The sequence below is a fragment of the Triturus cristatus genome, chromosome 1_2, assembly GCF_964204655.1.
Source record: "Triturus cristatus chromosome 1_2, aTriCri1.1, whole genome shotgun sequence".
Lineage (NCBI taxonomy): Eukaryota > Metazoa > Chordata > Amphibia > Caudata > Salamandridae > Triturus > Triturus cristatus.
The window spans coordinates 1,024,775,931-1,024,794,439 of NC_140580.1; the positions used below are offsets into that span (position 1 = coordinate 1,024,775,931).

General features: G+C 45.0%; 1 protein-coding gene across 1 annotated transcript in view; it reads left to right on the forward strand.

The window, feature by feature from the left end:
• The window catches only part of PAPPA (pappalysin 1), a 709,179-nt gene that overhangs the window by 580,818 nt on the left and 109,852 nt on the right, over window positions 1–18,509 (forward strand). Inside the window, exon 14 of the mRNA XM_085612107.1 lies at window positions 8,948–9,116. Coding sequence (XP_085468233.1) covers window positions 8,948–9,116 — 169 coding nt within the window. The remainder of the gene's footprint in view (window positions 1–8,947; window positions 9,117–18,509) is intronic.

Genomic DNA, 18,509 nt, shown 5'->3' on the forward strand with positions numbered 1-18,509 from the left:
CACTTTTTCGTTTTAATGTATGTTCAGATTTGTGTCTTAATGTAAACTGTTGTAAAGTGGTTTGCATGACTGGGCGCTCGAGACCAAGTGAGTTGGTAAGGGAGCATGTATTACATCGCATGCTCTTGTGTAACTACCTTCTGCCGGGATGGCGGCTGATTCTTCTCTTGACACTCTTATGCAGGAGTAAATGCACAAGCGAGTTTTCATTGTAGCGCATAATGCTAACTGAAACTGTTTCAAGGTGCCTCTGCCATTACTTAATGGTGTGGAAGTAACGCAAGTGAATAGAATCGGAAAGCAGCGCAGCCTTTCCTCCAAAACAGCACGTGCCCATGCTTCCGACCAACTCACAAAACATTTGCTTCAATGGGACTTGCAGACCGTAGATCACAGATCGGTCTCCGTCAGTCATTGGCTTCTAGGTTGGCCAACAACAAAGTTTTGCTGAAAGTCAGTCGGGACAGTGTTTTTTTCTGGAATCTGTACCGAAACAAATAGCTCATTTCATTTGTGACGCAGTGGACCAAGAAATGATGCAAACTTTTGCATATGTGGGACTAATTCAAGCCAACAATCAATGAAGGTCACTTTAACACTTCTCCAATCTTTTCAGCCGTGTTACCCTGTCTGTACAGCTTTCCCTTGGTGGCCTTCACTCCCGCAGAGCTTCTTTCTTGCTGAATATAAATGGAAATATTAAGCAACATTAAAATGTAAAGATACAGCCATCTTATTTGTGTCGGAGCAAGCTTACCTCTTAGTGAGGAAGCTCTTCTTGCCACCTTTGAGCTGTGTTTGCGTTGAATAGAGCAGATAATCCGTTTCATTGCACTTCATTGAGACAGTATTTGACTTGGACTTCTTTCCCGTCTTTAATGATGCGGGTGAACTCTATTTTGGTGGTGTTTCATTTCTGTGAGACACATGGCATTCATGGTTGATGGATGATAGGCAAGATCTCCCAGGAGCTGTGCCTTTGTGTGTTGCGACATTTAGATACAGTTGCGTATCATCAACATACAAGTGAACCATGAGCCGATAGTGGGCAAGGAGAACTTGGAGAAGTCCTGGTACAGGCTGAAGTAGAGAAGGAAGGAGATGATTCCTGGCAGGACAGGTAACTGGCAAAAGGTAGGCGCTTGGACTGTGCATCTAAATGGACATTTGTTGATCGGGTAGATAGGATGCAAACCATTGGAGTACTGTTTCAGTGAATTCAGTTGCAAAAGGATGGTGGTCAGGTTTTGAGGGTTTCAGATGTTGCAAAAATGGTGATATTCCTGACATTTACATTTCGAGAAATATGCAAAATTTCGCAACATTTTGCATTACTAATTTTTGCGTGACTTTGTTTTTAAGTGAGAGCATGTGTTTTGTAAAAAAAAAAAAAAATCTAACAAGATACAAGTGGGAGACTGGTCCAAGCAGAAAGGGTTCCACCAAGAGATACATTTTGATCGAACCAGCCCTCTGCTAGTGCCTTGTGAGTCTTTTTTATGCCACATGCATACACGATGAAAAATAAATCACAAGAAATACTGGTAAACCACATTGCACCCAGAAAGCGTAATTGCAAATAATTGCATGACAGTTTTAATGAATTTTGTACCATTTTGTGAAAATAAATTACATAATTTCCCACACTCCTGGTGTTGGTATCAATGTTAAACATTGCTGAGAGCTTGACCAAGGTGAAGATCAGTGGTCACCTATATCTGAAATGTGGAAAGCATCATCTATAACTAGAGTGTGTCAGTTTCTTTGTTCTGAAGTGAGGTGGAAGCAGAATTAAATCTCATGTCAGTGCTGTCCTGCTCTTGTCCTGTTGTTTTCACGAGTCCTCAACCCTATCTTTTTGAATAGTTCCTGTGCACGCTTGTCATGAACTCCTTAGGGGTAGACTTAATTACATAATCTGCTCTCTCCTAATTCGGATGATCTTCTCATCTCTCCTGAGCACTGTTTGTGAGGGTTGTGTCGAGTTGTGTCTGTTTTCAGCTTTGTGGGCCTGTTTCACAAAGATAAACTGCATTTTAATAGTAAATTTACAAGCACCGAGACTCAGCAGTTGGGGCGGAGAAATCAGCACATAAAAAGATGAGCCTGGCTGAAAAATCATAAACTTACACAAACGTGTAAGTTTATACTTGACATTAGGCACTATGGGCCCGATTCACAGAACTAACTTAAGACAAAATCCTAAACTTACTACCATTTTGGTATTCACAGAAGGCACTTACTCATTTTGGTATTCACAGAAGGCACTTACTCATTTAGGTATTCACAGAAGTTAGGAGTCCTAACTTTAATACCAAAAGTCTTAAAATTAGGATTTTTCTCAGTTTAGTAGTAGTATAGTTAGGACTCCTAACTTTAGGACTGCTAAATGCCTTCTGTGAATACCGAAAGTCTTAAAATTAGGATTTTTCTCAATTTAGTAGTAGTAAAGTTAGGACTCCTAACTTTAGGACTCCTAAAGGCCTTCTGTGAATACCGAAAGTCTTAAAATTAGGATTTTTCTCAGTTTAGTAGTAGTAAAGTTAGGAGTCCTAACTTTAGGACTCCTAAACTGAGAAACATCCTAATTTTAAGACTTTCGGTATTCACAGAAGGCCTTTAGGAGTCCTAAAGTTAGGAGTCCTAACTTCTGTGAATACCGAAATGAGTAAGTGTCTTCTGTGAATACGAAAATGGTAGTAAGTTTAGGATTTTGTCTTAAGTTAGTTCTGGGAATCGGGCCCTATATGTTTAACAGCCATTATGTTCATCTGCAGTGTACTTTCTCAGTGTACCATTTATCCCCTGTTGGAGTAGTCTCTTATTGCCTGTGTCTGAAGCTCTGCATGTTTAGTTAAAATGTTACTTTTTCACTTGCCCAGTTAGTTCTCTGTTTGTTAGAGTAGGCTCTGTTTTCTACTTTGCACAACACTATGTGTTGGGTCAGAGTCCTCGTATCCTGAGTGCTGTCCCTTCGGGTAGTACCTGTTCTATCTGTCCCATAATCCGAGATGTAGACAGTCGCACTTTTTCTGTAAAGAGGTCTTGGAATATTCCTTTTTATCTGTCTTGAACACTGTTTGCCTCTGTTTTTGTCTGTGATGAGCTCTGTCCGTTTATAGAATCTCAATTCTCTTCTGCAATGAGTTGTTAGGTCAGTATCCGTTTGGATACATAATGTGCTCTCTCTATTGGTGTAGACTGTTCTCATCTGTAATTTCTTCGGGATTGTTAGTACATGTTCTCAACTGTAATGAGCTCTGTCTGTTTGTCTTTGTAGTTTTCATTTCCACCTGAATTGAGGTGTGTGTATGCTCCCATCTCTTCTGTGGTCCTCCTGTTAGATTGTTTCCTTCGTTTCAGATGTTTGTACAAATATTGGCCGTGAATCCCAAAGTTTTGTTGCGCGTACAAGTTTGACTTGCACATACAGCCATCCTTTTTTAGGGGTGTTTAGACTTTGGTAGGAGCATAATCAAGAGCAGGGATGGTGGAAGTGTAGTGGTCATTAGAGGGTGGGAATGCCCTTTAATATTCTCCAAAAACATACAATTTCAGGTATTCACAAACTTCTCTCCTACCCATTCCTATTATGGAAAAGATTTAAAAAATGTACTCATGTTCAGAGCAGGAGTAACTCCTTATCCCAGTTGGGAAGGGAACACCTCCAAAATTGGTGTACGTACAGGGAAACTTTCTCAAGAAAAAAGTGAATTAAGAAAAGTTTCTCTTGGAAACCTATGACTGCCACAGGTTTCAACTGTAAAGTGGAAAACATTTCTGAATTCCAAATAGTCATAAATCTGAACCTTGTGAGGGCCGGCCCAGATTTATGATTCTTTTGAGAATCTGTTCTGACCCGCGTTGTATTTTTCCCTTTCCTTATTTTTTAGAACTTCACCAGACCCTCTCCTAAGGTGCAAGCCATTGAGTTCCCTAGACAGTGGTATTCAAGAGGCCTGCTGCCCTAGTAATCATGCCACCTCCCTCTTTTGAGCGTATATGGAGGGAGGTTCCATTGGGTTCCATTTTCCTCACACAGGCCCCCTTCCCCTGCCTTTCAGCTTCTCTTTTCAGTTCTTCCTGCGGTGTGCTCACATGTTTTTTATTAGCTATGACCTCTGTGTTGCTCTTAGTATTTTTGTCATTACGAGGTCGTTGTTTTAAGGTGTCTGTCACCCAGCAGATTAGGAAGCAGAGGCACACAGCTAAGGCTGGATCCTAATAAGATGCAAATAATTCTATAGGTTTAGACTCTACCAGACCAGACAATTAAAGCACAAGTGTGAGTAGGTGTTTTGTCCATTATAGAGTATTGTAAACACACTGAAGCAGTTATGTCCATCCAAGATGGGTTTTATGCTGAGCCAGGCTTTCAATGAGATAGAATTTGACAGAAGTATAGCACTTTTTCTTTTCCTAGGGTGCCAAAAGCCAGTGTTAAGACCATCCTTTTCCTAACTATATCCTAGTGTTAGTCTGTGGGACTGTAACTGGACGCAGCCTGTCTGTTAATGCCAGAGAAGGTTGTATGTCAGAATATCATAAACTGTAAACTTGGTACTTGTATAGCGCACGACTCACCACTGAGGCATCTCAGCGCTTGTACTCATACCACTGTAGGAACCCTTCCTGGCTTTCCCTGTGAAGTGTCCACTCCTGGGCACCCCCATGGTGAAGCCAGGCATCCCAGCACTGTTGGGGCCGTTGTGGAGATTAAGCAAGCTATTGCCCAGAGTTGCAGCGTGGGACCCATGATTAGAATAGGCACTGAGGCGGGAATATCAGGTCCGAGGAATTATTTAGCCCGAGACCCCACCGAGGCAGGAATCGAACCCTGGTCCCGGACCAGAGCTCTGCATCAAGGTCTGCTGCTCTAACCATTGAGCCACACTTCTCCATACACAGACATATAAAAATGGTGTCCTGTATATTGTTTTAAAAATTGTATTGTAGCATTAATTAAGCACGTATTATTCCCATGCGCTCAGTGAAATGCTTGCCCACACAGGTAGCAGGTTACACTATGCATGGTGTTTGGTTTGTCGTCTCAGTGGGTGTACATTCTCTGTTAATTCCAATGGGGCATATTATGTAGATAGTAGTCGGGGCATTTTTGAGGCCCTCAAAAGGACAAACTTTTTATCTGCACAGAAATGACAAGTGAGTATGAGTGTGGGCAAGTGGCAGCATGGGCTGGTGGAAGGACGCACACCCACAACATTCACTATGCAGGGACCAGTAGTGTAACCCACAGAATAGAGGGCAACGCCACTGCGAACAGAGGACTAATGCAAGATGAAGAAGGAACACATCACTCCTTATGAAAACCTACGGTGTTAGGTTAAACATGACTCTAGGAAAGCAACACGCAAAGCAAGGTCAAAGACAATACTAACACTAATGCTGGTGTCCCACACGCGTCGGATTGGTTGAAGGTTAGAACTACAGGCCCCTGATGCCTCCATAAGAGCAGCTTCAACTAGTCAAACCAGCCATAATACCGGGACTTACTGGGTGTGTAAATTCTGTATGCTGAGTTGTACAAACATCCAGTAACATCTTATCTTACCTTTAGTTCAGCAATCTCTCTGGCACCAAAAAGACACACACACTGCAGTCGGTCTTTAGAATACGCAAAACCTGCAGAGGTTTCTATCTGCTCAGGTCTTTGCTGTGCTGCAATGAGAAGAGACAGTGTTAACATACACCACGGGGCACTGCGAGAGTAAGATAAGAGCCACCTCTCATGGCTGCAGAGTGCAGCGGATCAAGGTTAAGCAAAGGCCATAGGAAACCAGAGATTGAGTGTGCTCACCACAAGGCTTAACCACAGCCCTGTTCCTGGAAATGCAATCCAAGTATTAGAAAGCTGGAGGTAGAAAAAAGTGGACGTCCATCTGCGACGATCCTGCTGAACTTCCCCAGAATTAGAGGATTTAGAATGTTCAAGATGCTTCACTGGAACTGCTTATTATCACATTACGGTATGCCGTGCCATGTTATGGCATGCCAGGGGCTTCCACGGAAAGTCCAGGGGGAAAGGAAGCATACCAAAGTTTCATTTTAACTTCTCGATATACATTTATGGGGTCCATTTAAATGATTTGTATACAAATTTATCCTTACATTCCTGCCTTTGTCTGGGCCTTCAGGACCTACAATGGGTCTTCGTGGTATGTATGCAAGTGCCCATCTGTTACTTTACATGACGCTGCAAGATTTCAAGAGAATGTCTCAAATGAATAGTTGTGTGGCACTTTTTGCTAATAGGTAAATTGTATTGTTGCAGTACTGTGGCCGGTTAGTGAGCTAAAGACGAAAATATTAAAATGTTAATTTTTTAAAAGAAGTTCTTGTTCGTTAATTAACTGCACTTCTGTAGAAGTGAGCTCTGGAGTGAAGGGGTTAGACAAGACAACCAGCCACCCTTCCGCTTCCTTGTTCAATCTCAGAATGAGCAGCCTCCAGGGGAGTGAATGATGATCTAACTTGTTTGAAAGTATTTCTGAAAATTTCTAATCAAAAACAGGGACTATTGTCAAATCTCAGGTGTATAAGCCGAGAATAAATGTCCAGGATATTGTAGGGTGTTGGGCTGCAGCTGAGAAAATAGCCCATTGAGTTGTACTGTCGCCAACAAATCATGCAACAATCTACACATCCCAGTAAGGACAACTCAGCCGTCCATATTTCCAAGATCAATACATAAAGTGCAATTAAACTGGGTAATTAAATTGGCTTTAAATTGAGTAACATCCGTTATTTACATAGACAAAGCAGATATGTGGCATGGAATGCTATACAAAACAAATGTTTATTTACCTTTATATGTGTCTTCATACCACTTTTGTTTACCACAATTCCTCACCATGGGCCTCATGTAGGTAGCATACCAGTTACCACTTCTAAAATACCGAACGATACCGAATCGGTATTTTAGAAGTGGTAACTCGTATGTAGGTAATGAGTCGGTATTTTTTACCGATTCGTTACAAGTCGGTAATTACCGAATCGGTATTTACCGATTCGGTAATGAGGCATACCTTCCCATTGATGGGAAGGTATGCCTCATTACCGAATCGGTAAATACCGATTCGGTAATGGGGGGAACACATGAAAGGGTGGCAGGGTGTCACATTGACACCCTGTTGCACCCCTGATTCGGCCATGTGTGCACATGTGGCACACATACATGCCCTTAGGGCATGTATGTATGCCACATTGCACACTGCTACGCGCGTAAAAATGCTTAAACACATACATTAATTATTTACCACCAACTATAAGTTGGTGGTAAATACCGACTCTAAAACACACCCACACACTCCCCCTACATCTCGATTTTGGCTTCGGAATTTACCGAATCGGTAAAATTACCGATTCGGAATAGTTACCGATTCGGTAACATTACCGATTCGGTATTATTACCGAATCGGTAATTTTACCGATTCGGTAAATTCCGAAGCCAAAACTTGTCCCCCTACATACCAATAGCCAAAATACCGGTCGGTAACGGTATAATTACCGAAAATCGGCCGTTACCGACCGGTATTTGGCTACCTACATGAGGCCCCAAGTACCATAAATCTAAAGTGAGGAGACAAATGCAGGCATTGATCATCAATGTAATTGTGACTAGACCGGCAAGTCAAACAGTACATAGACGTGACTTTTTTGCAGTATGCCCTTTCCAAATGCTCTCAAAGTAATCAATGAACCACGGTAGTGGGAACCTGTACTGGCTTACTCAGGCAGCTACGGAAACTTGCTCCTCTCTTGTCAACATCTTCACTACAGTCAATTGTCTCCGCCACTGTCATCTCCAGGCTGGTTTACGGGAATGTCCTTTACATCGGCCTCCCCCAGAAACTTATTGGGAGATTGCAGGTGGTGCAGAACGATGCGGCCAGGCTTATTTTTAGACTTCCTAGAAAGACACAGGCTACCCCACTCTTACATAAAGAAACATTGGCTCCCTATCAAACAGAGAGCGCAGTTCAAGGGCCTATGTATAGCCCACAAGGCAATCTACGGTCAGGTACCCAAGTATATAAAAGATCGCTTGGAGAAATATGTTCCTGGCCGGACTCTGCGATCTTCTGAGGCTTGCAGGCTAGCTCCCCCCAGGTACATCTCTAAATCCAAAGGGGGTAGAGCATTCTCTGTTCTTCTCCCACAGATCTGGAATGATCTGCCGGAGTACCTACGCAGGGAACCGGCTCTGCTCATCTTTAGGAAGCGTTTAAAAACTTTTCTATTTAGAGAGGCGTTAACCGCGTAATCTTCTGCCTCCCCCGCTACTATCCTATTTCTGCCCCTGTGACTTGCTCACTCTTCTCTAGAAGCGCTTAGAGACCTGTAGGTGATTTGCGCTATATAAAAGTCATATAACATAACATAACATAACATAACATAACATGAATCCACTCTGATGTGAAAGCCACCTGGGCTCATGGGAACAATGCTTCTTTGGCATATAAAGAAGAATTCCAACCGTTTCATTGTCACGTTTGAGAGTAAATGCATGGTTCAGCACTATGTGGGTTCAACACCATTTTCAAATCAAGCCGCCTCACCTGAGCGTCCATTTACGGAGTGCTTTTTCAATCCTATCTTAGCTTTTGACATAAGTGGTTTCCCTACATTCTCCTGGCAACTTACTCACCACAGGTTTAAGAGACGTGAAGTTAGAGACAGAGGATATTAAAGTATGGGGGAGCACATAGGGAGAGCTGCATACAGAACCCGTACTAGAGAGATGAGATCTTCGGCAGATAACGGGCTCTGAGACTGTTTCTACAGCGATCACACCAGAAACATTGCTGTGAAGAAAGGAAAGACATTTTCTGTTCCTCAAGCCTCACCAACCCCTGGTTTTACTAAACCCTTAGCACAGACAACACTTATGTTTCACACTAAAAGTTCTGTCTCTTGATCTCCTCAGCTGCGTTCAGTATTCGTGTGAAGCAACAGAGTGCCAGGAACTGCAGATCGAGAATGCTGTCATGAACCTAAATAGCAACGGGCACTTTAATGGAGGCCAGTATGTCATCACATGCAAGCTGGGATACGTTCTGCAGATACATCGAGACGATGATCTCATCAAAAGCCAGGTACGTCAGGCGGAGGTATCATCAGCCCAGAACACTTTGCATACATGTCCAAAATCTGTATATTGTCTTAACCTGTATTTAGACTATGACCCTCATTTGAAGTGGCGCACTCGTATTGGAGCAGGAGCAAAGAGGTGTTTGCGCCCAAATTGGAATTAAGAGTTGTACAGAATTTATGACTTGTCCAACATGTCCCCATTGGCACTTTGACGTTGGCAAAATCTGCTCAGAAGGAGAAGAAAACCTGCAATTGCACAAACTGAAAAAGTAAAGGTTATCCCTCAGTTCTAGCAGGAAAACTAGTAATAGCACAGGAATAGCGTATTCGGTAAAGACCGGTAGTGTGTCAGAATTTCATCTGCAGATATAGCATCTGACATTAATATGTTAACCTCATTATCATCTAGAAAAAGATGGTTGCATAGGGTGTATGCATCTATTATTAACTCCAGCTGGCGGCTATTTATAAAGACAATACTTAAGACACATATTTATGTGAGGCCATACTATGACAATGACGCTCTGGTACTGCACTAGGCCTTTGACTTTGAATTGTCAAGAATTAGTAGAATGAAAATATTTATACAAGCAGTTGTTGAATTCTCGTCGAAGAACAATTCAGTTGGATCTGTTTCCTGTTGCACTATCACACTCCAAAAACACACCATGCTCGCACCCGGAATGGCCTGAGCTTCCCCATCATTTCTGTCGAAAAGAGTTTGAGGAGAGGATTTAATGACATAAGCGCTCCATGGCTGTGGTTGTGCCATTCACATTTCAAATAGAGGGACTGACACTAGCATTCGCATTAATGTCCCTTGGTGATCCTACACCAATGAGTGAGGCTGCGATAGAGGACTCCCCTGAGTGGGCTACAGAGGGGCTGGTTGGTGTTGAGGCTCAATGGGACAAGAAATCATTGACACTGAGGAAGAGAATACACATGCATCACACAATGGGACAACGAGACACTGGCATGTGCCTCCCCATCCAAAACACAAAACCCACTGAACACACTCGCTCAGATCTGGTGAAAGATCACACCTTCAAGCACTCCAGTGGACATGACTTCAGGAAAAACACCTACTAGGCAAAAGCAGAGATTACACTCAGACGCACTTAGGGGCAGATTTACAAGCCCGTTGCGCCACTTTTGCGTCATTGGGAAAAGTGAAGCAAAAGTGGCGCACGGGGCTTGTGAATCTGCCCCTTAGAGAGCACGGACATTGCAAGATCTAGCGAACACAGGAACCTCTAGACATATCTGGATGTTATTTCGCCCAGCGGCACTATGGATTTAGGTTGTTGTGCATGTAGGTTGCTTTAGCATGAGTGTTGGGTATTTCAGCAGGTTTTGTGTTATTTGAAACCATTGCTGGACTGTAATGAGATCTGCTGTCGCTGGGTACAAATAGTCAATGAAAGTGCACCAAGAACAGGTTTGTGGAGCAGTGACGGAGCACATCCACGATCCAAGTGAGTGTGATTGACTGAAGGTAGTAGAGGAGTTTTGTGTTGACTGACGGGCCACAGAATTAAGCTATGAATTACAGTTACTAGAATGAATTGATTGTTTATGTAGTGCGTTGGGAGATGTCGATCAGCATGCATGCCAATAATAGAAGAGCAAGTACATAAATGCGTAATTGTGAGTTGTCACGAAATGTGTGTTTGAGAGAAATGATGCGACTTGTTGCTTTTTTGCTTTTGTAGATTATACGGCACCATGTTAAGCCATGCCGTGCTATGCTATCCATTGTTACAAGATGCTTACACAGCACAACTGTCACAATTGTAATCAACCATTCAGTGGTGTTGGTGCTTTGTCTATCGAGTCATGGGTTTGCTCGGACAGATGTCTGGCTGCTCGTGCGGAGTATGGGGTCCTGTGACCTTCTTTCTCAGTCAGTATCAGTGCTCTGCTTTAAGCGTGCTGCCTTGTCCTGGAAGCATTTCACCCTATTAGTCTAGTTTTGTTTCTTGCCCCTGTTGTTCCAAGCATTATTAGGGGTTATGTATTATCGCTTTCATTTGACATGTGCTCTTCTCCTTTACTGTTCAACATTTGTTTTGTGTCATCCCTTGTGGTACTGCCTTGCAACCATTCGAGAGCTTGCATGTGTGGGGATGGAGATGCCTGTTCCACTATTGGCTTTGTTGTTTGGACATGGCGCTCGGTTTCTTCGGTAGCATTCACTGTTCTTTCAATGAAGTTGTCAGGTTAGGTATATGTGTATTTCATCCTCCTCTGGTAGTGGCACATCCTACACGTGATCCCTCAATGGACTTGTGATTTTTTCTAGCTTAAACAAAAACATTCATCAAGTATGGGCATTCTTAACCCCTTTCCCACTAAGCTATACAATATTTGTGTGTATTAATGTGATCTATTGTGGGGAATGCTATGTGGTGGTTGATAGTGTGGTACGATATGGTAAAAAGCACTGAATATAGCGTGGTGTGTGCTGAATGGTGTAGTTTGGCGTTGTTCAATGACTCACCTTGGGATGTAGTATATTTTTGAGTGAAGTAATCTTGGAAGGTGCAGAAAGGAATGGTGGAAAGTGGTTTTTGTGTGGGTAAAATATTATTAAGCAGTTTGGAATGAAAAATTTCCTAGCTATCGTAATGGAAAGTTTCAATTCTTTTAAGGTCTCGGAGGTGAGGATTATGCTCTTCTTTCTCCACTTTATTAACAGCAGCCATTTAAAGTAATTGGCAAAAAACTACAATTCCCATGAACCATTGGGAATGACACAAAGTTTTTAACAATAGAGTCCATGTACAGAGTGTCCATGTGAAACCACCAATCACAGGGCTCCAGTCACATCACAGTCCTCTCTCCACTTCAAGTCCCCCTCTTTCGTCGCCCGTGGCCAGCCAGCTTGAATGTCTCATGAATCCTGTGTGTTGGAGTCCCCTGCTGGAAGCAAACAAAACAATTAGGCAACAGCCTTGGCTAAGGATTAGCCCTGTAGGGAGAAGACAAAAGAAAACTGCAATTCACAGTATATACAACCAAATTTAAGCTGAGTAGGCTAAATAGTTTACTTATCCTGATACGAGGGTAGGTAGCTACAAGAAATTGTACCCTGGGTGTGATAATCCTTGCCTCCGAGTCCTTAATAGAATTGAAACTTTCCGTCACGATAGCTAGGACATTTTTACTTCTATGTGAAAACAGAAGGTATGCAGTTCCTGACGTGAATGCAAGGTGTGACAGAATAACTAAGGGGTACCAAGGTGGTAACAGGGAACTGAAGTGAATAGCAGGAGTGAAAGTAACTCCTTATTTGGAAAAGAAGACCCTCACACACCCAACAAGCGGGTGTCTTGCTTCATCACCGGGTCTTTGCTCCTTATCGGGCCGGCGAGTGCAATGCCCGATCAGGCACCTAATAGGGCCTTCCTAGCGGAGATCTTTTATTCCAACGCCGGTGAGTGATGTGTGTGTGGGGGGGGGGGGGGGAAACAATTTTAAGACATAAGTGAGTGTAGGTGCATATGAGGTTAAAGTGAAGAAATTAAAACAGGTGTAGGTGATCCACTAAATAATTTTAATACAGTGTGGTCACCATCCTGGTTAAAAGATGTATAATCCGCACATATGACACCAGTAGTTATGTGAGTGTATGTGCTAACGTGATCAATAGGTCAACATGTTTCTTGCCTTTGTATATAATAAATGGCAATTCATCAGGACCGGGGAATTAATGCGGCTACCTACACCTTTTTGGTGGTGCCCAACGTCTATAAGAGATTAAGTGGTGGGCACGCATACAGCACCCTAAAAAAGTGTGGTACCGTAGCTAAAAAGCACACCCTCCTGGGCTGTGCTGCATACAGGGCCGGGGGGGAGTACACACTAAATTTTAGTGTCGGTTCCGTGACTCCGAAGACGCCGTCCACCTAGTAACGCGCCAGCCGCTGTAGACTGGTCCAGTCTACAGCGGGTGTGCTTTTTAGCTACGGTACCACACTTTTTTAGGGTGCTGTATGCGTGCCCACCACTTAATCTCTTATAGACGTTGGGCACCACCAAAGAGGTGTAGGTAGCCGCATTAATTCCCCGGTCCTGATGAATTGCCATTTATTATATACAAAGGCAAGAAACATGTTGACCTATTGATCACGTTAGCACATACACTCACATAACTACTGGTGTCATATGTGCGGATTATACATCTTTTAACCAGGATGGTGACCACACTGTATTAAAATATTTAGTGGATCACCTACCCCTGTTTTAATTTCTTCACTTTAACCTCATATGCACCTACACTCACTTATGTCTTAAAATTGTTTCCCCCCCCCCCCCACACACACATCACTCACCGGCGTTGGAATAAAAGATCTCCGCTAGGAAGGCCCTATTAGGTGCCTGATCGGGCATTGCACTCGCCGGCCCGATAAGGAGCAAAGACCCGGTGATGAAGCAAGACACCCGCTTGTTGGGTGTGTGAGGGTATTCTTTTCCAAATAAGGAGTTACTTTCACTCCTGCTATTCACTTCAGTTCCCTGTTACCACCTTGGTACCCCTTAGTTATTCTGTCACACCTTGCATTCACGTCAGGAACTGCATACCTTCTGTTTTCACTTATTCATGGGCATGTATGCTGGACCTTGATAACAATAAAATTCATTGTTATTACTTTAAGCCCTCTCTTCCCTCCATTTGTTTGATGATGATATTTTTACTTCTATGTCAGGACCAGAGGCGAGGATTATGCTAGTTTAAGGCTTACTCACCACCAAGTGAGCAATATCAATCACCAGTTTGAAGTAAAACCGCTTGAAGGTAGAGTCTGAAGACCAGTCTGCTGCATTCAAAATGTCTTCCAGACGAGCTCCCAGGGTAAACGCTTTAGAGGCCATCGCCCCTCTGGTAGAGTGGGCACTGAAGGCCCGGAGATCTATGCCAGCCTCCTGCATCACACAACGGGCTATCGTTGGGGAAGAGACAGCTTTATGAGGCTTTTTGATGGGAATGAGCAGCTGACGCTCACCTGGACATCCGACACACGTCTGCACGAGACTAGGCAAAGGAGCATGGCCAACTTCGCTGAAAGTTCCTTGCGCAAGAGGAATCTGTTCGGTTGCCATGACAGGAACAGGTTCAAGACCTGATTCACGTCCCAAATAACAGAGTACCTTGGTTTCGGGGGCAAGGAGAGACGTATACCATGTAGTAGACGGCAAACTAGGGGATGTTCCCCAACGGGGGAGCCATCCACCATGATGTGTCCTGCTGAAATAGAGCGGAAGGTGTTAATCGTTCGATAGGCTAAGTCCTCCTCTGCCAGACTAGCCAAGAAATTCAGAACGGATGTTACATCCGCTGTCACGGGATCGAAACCCTGGCACAGACACCAATGGTACCACCTTCTCCAGGTGGATCGGTAACGTTTAACGGTACTGTCGGCCCAGGCCTTGGGTATAAACCTTCGCAGCTGCTACCAAAGGGCCTGGGACCGTCCATCGTCCCGGTAATTTGCCACGCCATCAGGGCTAGGGAGCCTTGCACAATTAGCGGGTGAGGATCCTTGTCTGGATTGAGCAGAAGGGCTGGAAAGCGGGGGAGTGGGATTGGAGAATCCCAAGAAAATTCCATCTGGAAATCACACTTGAAATCTCCAAATTGGGGTCACTATCACCACGCTCGCCCCCTGTTGCCGAACTTGGGCCGAGACCCTCGTTATCATTGCGAATGGGGGAAAGGCGTAACCCGCCTCTACTCGCCAGTCCTGAAGGAACGCATCCATCTTCTCCACCAGGGGATCTGGCCTCCAGCTGAAGAAGCAGGGAAACTGGTGGTCCAGCCGGAAAGCACAGAGATCCACTGAGAACGGGCCCCAGACTCTCTGGAGGTCCGCGAACACCCTCGGGTGCAGCTTCCAAAGGCTCACATCGTGGAAATGGCGTGAATGGAAGTCCGCCACCTGATTGTCCTGCCCGGGAAGATATTCCGCTGTGACAGAGACCTGATGGTCCAGGCGATATTGCCAAAAATTGGCCTCTAGAAACAAGAGGGCCCTTGACCTCGTGCCACCAAGGTGATTTATGTATCGGACCGCCGAGATGTTGTCCATCGTGAGTAGGACACAGGACTGGATCGAGTCCTTGGTCCACCACTGGATCGCGAACGAGCTCACCAAGAGCTGTAGACAATTGATAAGAAATTGTTGTTCGGGTGGTGACCACACACTGCCCGTGGTGAACTTTCCACATCTCACGCCCCAACCGGACGTGCTGGAGTCGGATTCCATAACGATGTCGGGTGTGGACCCAAAGATCGCCCTCCCGTTCCAAGCTTCCATGTTGGTGAGCCACCACTGAAGCTCTTTTTAAATAAGTAAAACGAATTTCGTTACGTGCGCTGCATCGCATTTTGCGATGCATCGCGCGCAAAGGAATTTGTTTTATTTATTTAAATGTGTACTTACGTCCGTTCATCCATATTCCGGTGTTACATTTCCCCACCCTGCCCCTCCCCCGCCCCGCCTCACTGCCCCACCGTCACTCCCTCCACGGACCGCTACTGAAGATGTGACCATTTTCCGGTCGTTGATCTGGTTAAGAGAAATATGGGGTGATATGCAATGTTTAATACCATTGATGTATTTTTTAAGTGCCCTTTTCATTGCAACTGTGCACTTAGGTACTCGGCAGGCAACCTGTCTCTTTGGACCATCTTTACAACTTAACATCTTTACTTTGCAAAAGTCAAGTTTTTACGTTTTTTCTAGAATTACAAAACAAGTATTGGCAATACCAATATTTCTCATCTTTAAAAGGAGTGTGTCAACTAATTGTCTTTGCCAATGTTTTTTGTTTTGCCCTCCTGCGCATATATTATTTAAACTTACTGTTGTAAAATGGTAATAGGCCATGCTGGAACGCTATGAAAGGCGTGATGTGAGTAAGGAGTCGAGTCCTATGTGACTGTATAAATTGACAGGTATGGATAGTGCTTACATTCACTGAAAAAATACGATGAGATTGATGGGAGAATAAAAGGATCAATGCGTTGTGTTGTGCGGTTCACAGTATAAAGAGAACAGCAATACTAATCCACACTTTTACTCGTGGCCCCTTTCATGGACATGGCCACAATAAGTATAACTTGGGTGAGGAAAATGCCTGGAATTCCCCTGGGATTAGTATGTAGTCACATTTCCGGTCATGTTGGTATTTATAAATTCTGTCTTCTTTTTGTGGTCTCAATTGTTTATATTCACAATGACTGACATGGCTTTTAAGAGCTTCAACCAGGCTCCTTCGTGATGGGCATGGAAAGTCTGTGTTTGTATCATGGTTTTTGTGGAAATGCTGCTCTTCCCAAGGTGGCAATGGGATGTCATGGGAGAATGAGGGGCATGCTGGAATGCCACAGGTACAAGTTAAAGAAGCATTGGCATAGCCAATAGGTCTCGCCTTAGGGACCTTATAAGTGTTTAGCCATGCAACAGTTGCATAACTAAATACTTATAAGGTCCCAAAAGCGAGACCTATTGGCTATGCCAAGCGGTCGTGCGGCCGCGAAAGTGAAAGTAATCGCGGTCAAGCGTGGCGCGCGCACCCGCGCACATGCACTGTAGCTCTAGGCTGGCCTGGTAGCACTTTTTGGAGCCCTCTCAAAAAGTCTCGCCAGACCAGTGCATGAGCTGGGTCAGGCAAGACCTAAAAAATTAAGTAGGGATGGGTGCAGCATGAGTACCCCATACTTGTCAAGGTGGCTCTTTAGATGGCAAAACCGGGAACTCAATCAATAGCACCTTCTAAAAACTTGTTGTCTGAGGTGGAGATACTTTAAACCGAACTCCTCATATTCATTGGACCATGCAGATTCTTTGCAGCTTAAGTGATTGAACTGATTGGGCCTTCCCATTGTATGGTGTAATATTGTAATACCAAAGTCTTGATAACCCATGTAGCTGGAAATAGACAATAGTAATAAACAGACTGGAGAGCAAAGGAGTAAACAGGATTTAGTGGAGGCTCACCCTTCCTATCTTTCCCCCCTTTTTTGCTATGCTAATAAGGAATAAGAAAGTATTATTCCCAATCTGAAAGAGACAGTTACGTATATTTACCTTAGAATTCCCCCCAGGCGTCAGGAGAATTTTTTCTTAGCAGTACCCCTGCGCATCGGTAGGTGGCATCATCGATTCCTCATCCGTCGTTGCCATCATGTTCTCTGGGATGACGTCGCGGTGCCTACTTAGGCGCCGCCCCTGCGCAATGACGTCAGTTCTTTCTTTTTCCAAGCCAGCCTAGCGCAGATCCGGAGAGAGCTACCCCTTTAGTCACTTTTTGACTAAGCTTTTTTCGACTTTTGTGTTTTCGACTCCTGGTGCGCAAGGGATGTCCCATCGTCGGACCAGCTTCAAGCCCTGCGAGGCCTGTCACAAACTGATGTCTGTGACGGACCTGCCCCTCGTGTGCCTCTGGTGTCTGAAGCGCGACCACAATCCAAAGTCATGCTCCGACTGCCAGGCCATAAATCCTAATTCTTTGCGGGAGTGACCCCGAAAGCTCTTGGAGGCCCGGCAGTCGGTTCCGCGTCATTCCCAGTCGTGCTCTAGAGGACGGTCTCAAGACCATAGCGGAGCCCCCACACCTCGTCCCACTCCAAGTCTTCGAAATCCTCAGGTAAGTCGAAGCACAAGAAGAAGGCGAAGAAGCACCCGTGCTCTTCGCCTTCTCCTCGTCGGTCAGCTGACCCAACGCGGGACCCGGAGCATCGTCGATCAAAGGATCCGTCTTCGGTGCCTCCTTCTGGGACGACTCCACGCCTCCCTCTGTTTCTGGGAGCGGAGCATCCCCTTCCCAGCTACATGCAGTTTACGAAGCCCTCCATTCCATCTTTGGGCAGCCCGACTCCGCCGCCAGGCCTTGGGCTCTCGGAGTCGGTTGGGGGTCCTGGGCCTTTGATGCCGGCGGCCCCGGCACCAGAGAACCTCCGCGGACCCAGGCCTGGATCCGGATAAATGCTGGTCGACCTTCCCCGGCTCTGATCCTGGTGACGACTCCCCTGGCGTCGGTCGTGCCCCCGACCAGTGCCGTCCTCAACCTCACCCCCGAGATGGACGCAGAGCTGGACCGACATCGAATCTGACGCCGGAGGGTACGTTTGTTCTCTTGTTCATCTCTGGTGTTCCCTATCGCCCAGAAGGTGGTGATGAGGATTGGGAGGGGTCATTAGACCCTTTAGCAGACCAGCTTGAAGAGCCGGACTGGAGAGAGGACCTGGGTGATGCCAGTGGTCTGGACACTTCTTCAGAACTTGGCATGCTTTCTCCCCCTGCCGCGGCTACGGAGGAGGGAGCATCTTATGCTGTGGTGGTGCGAAGGGCAGCCGAGGCTCTGGGCCTGGAGCTCCCTTCAGTGGT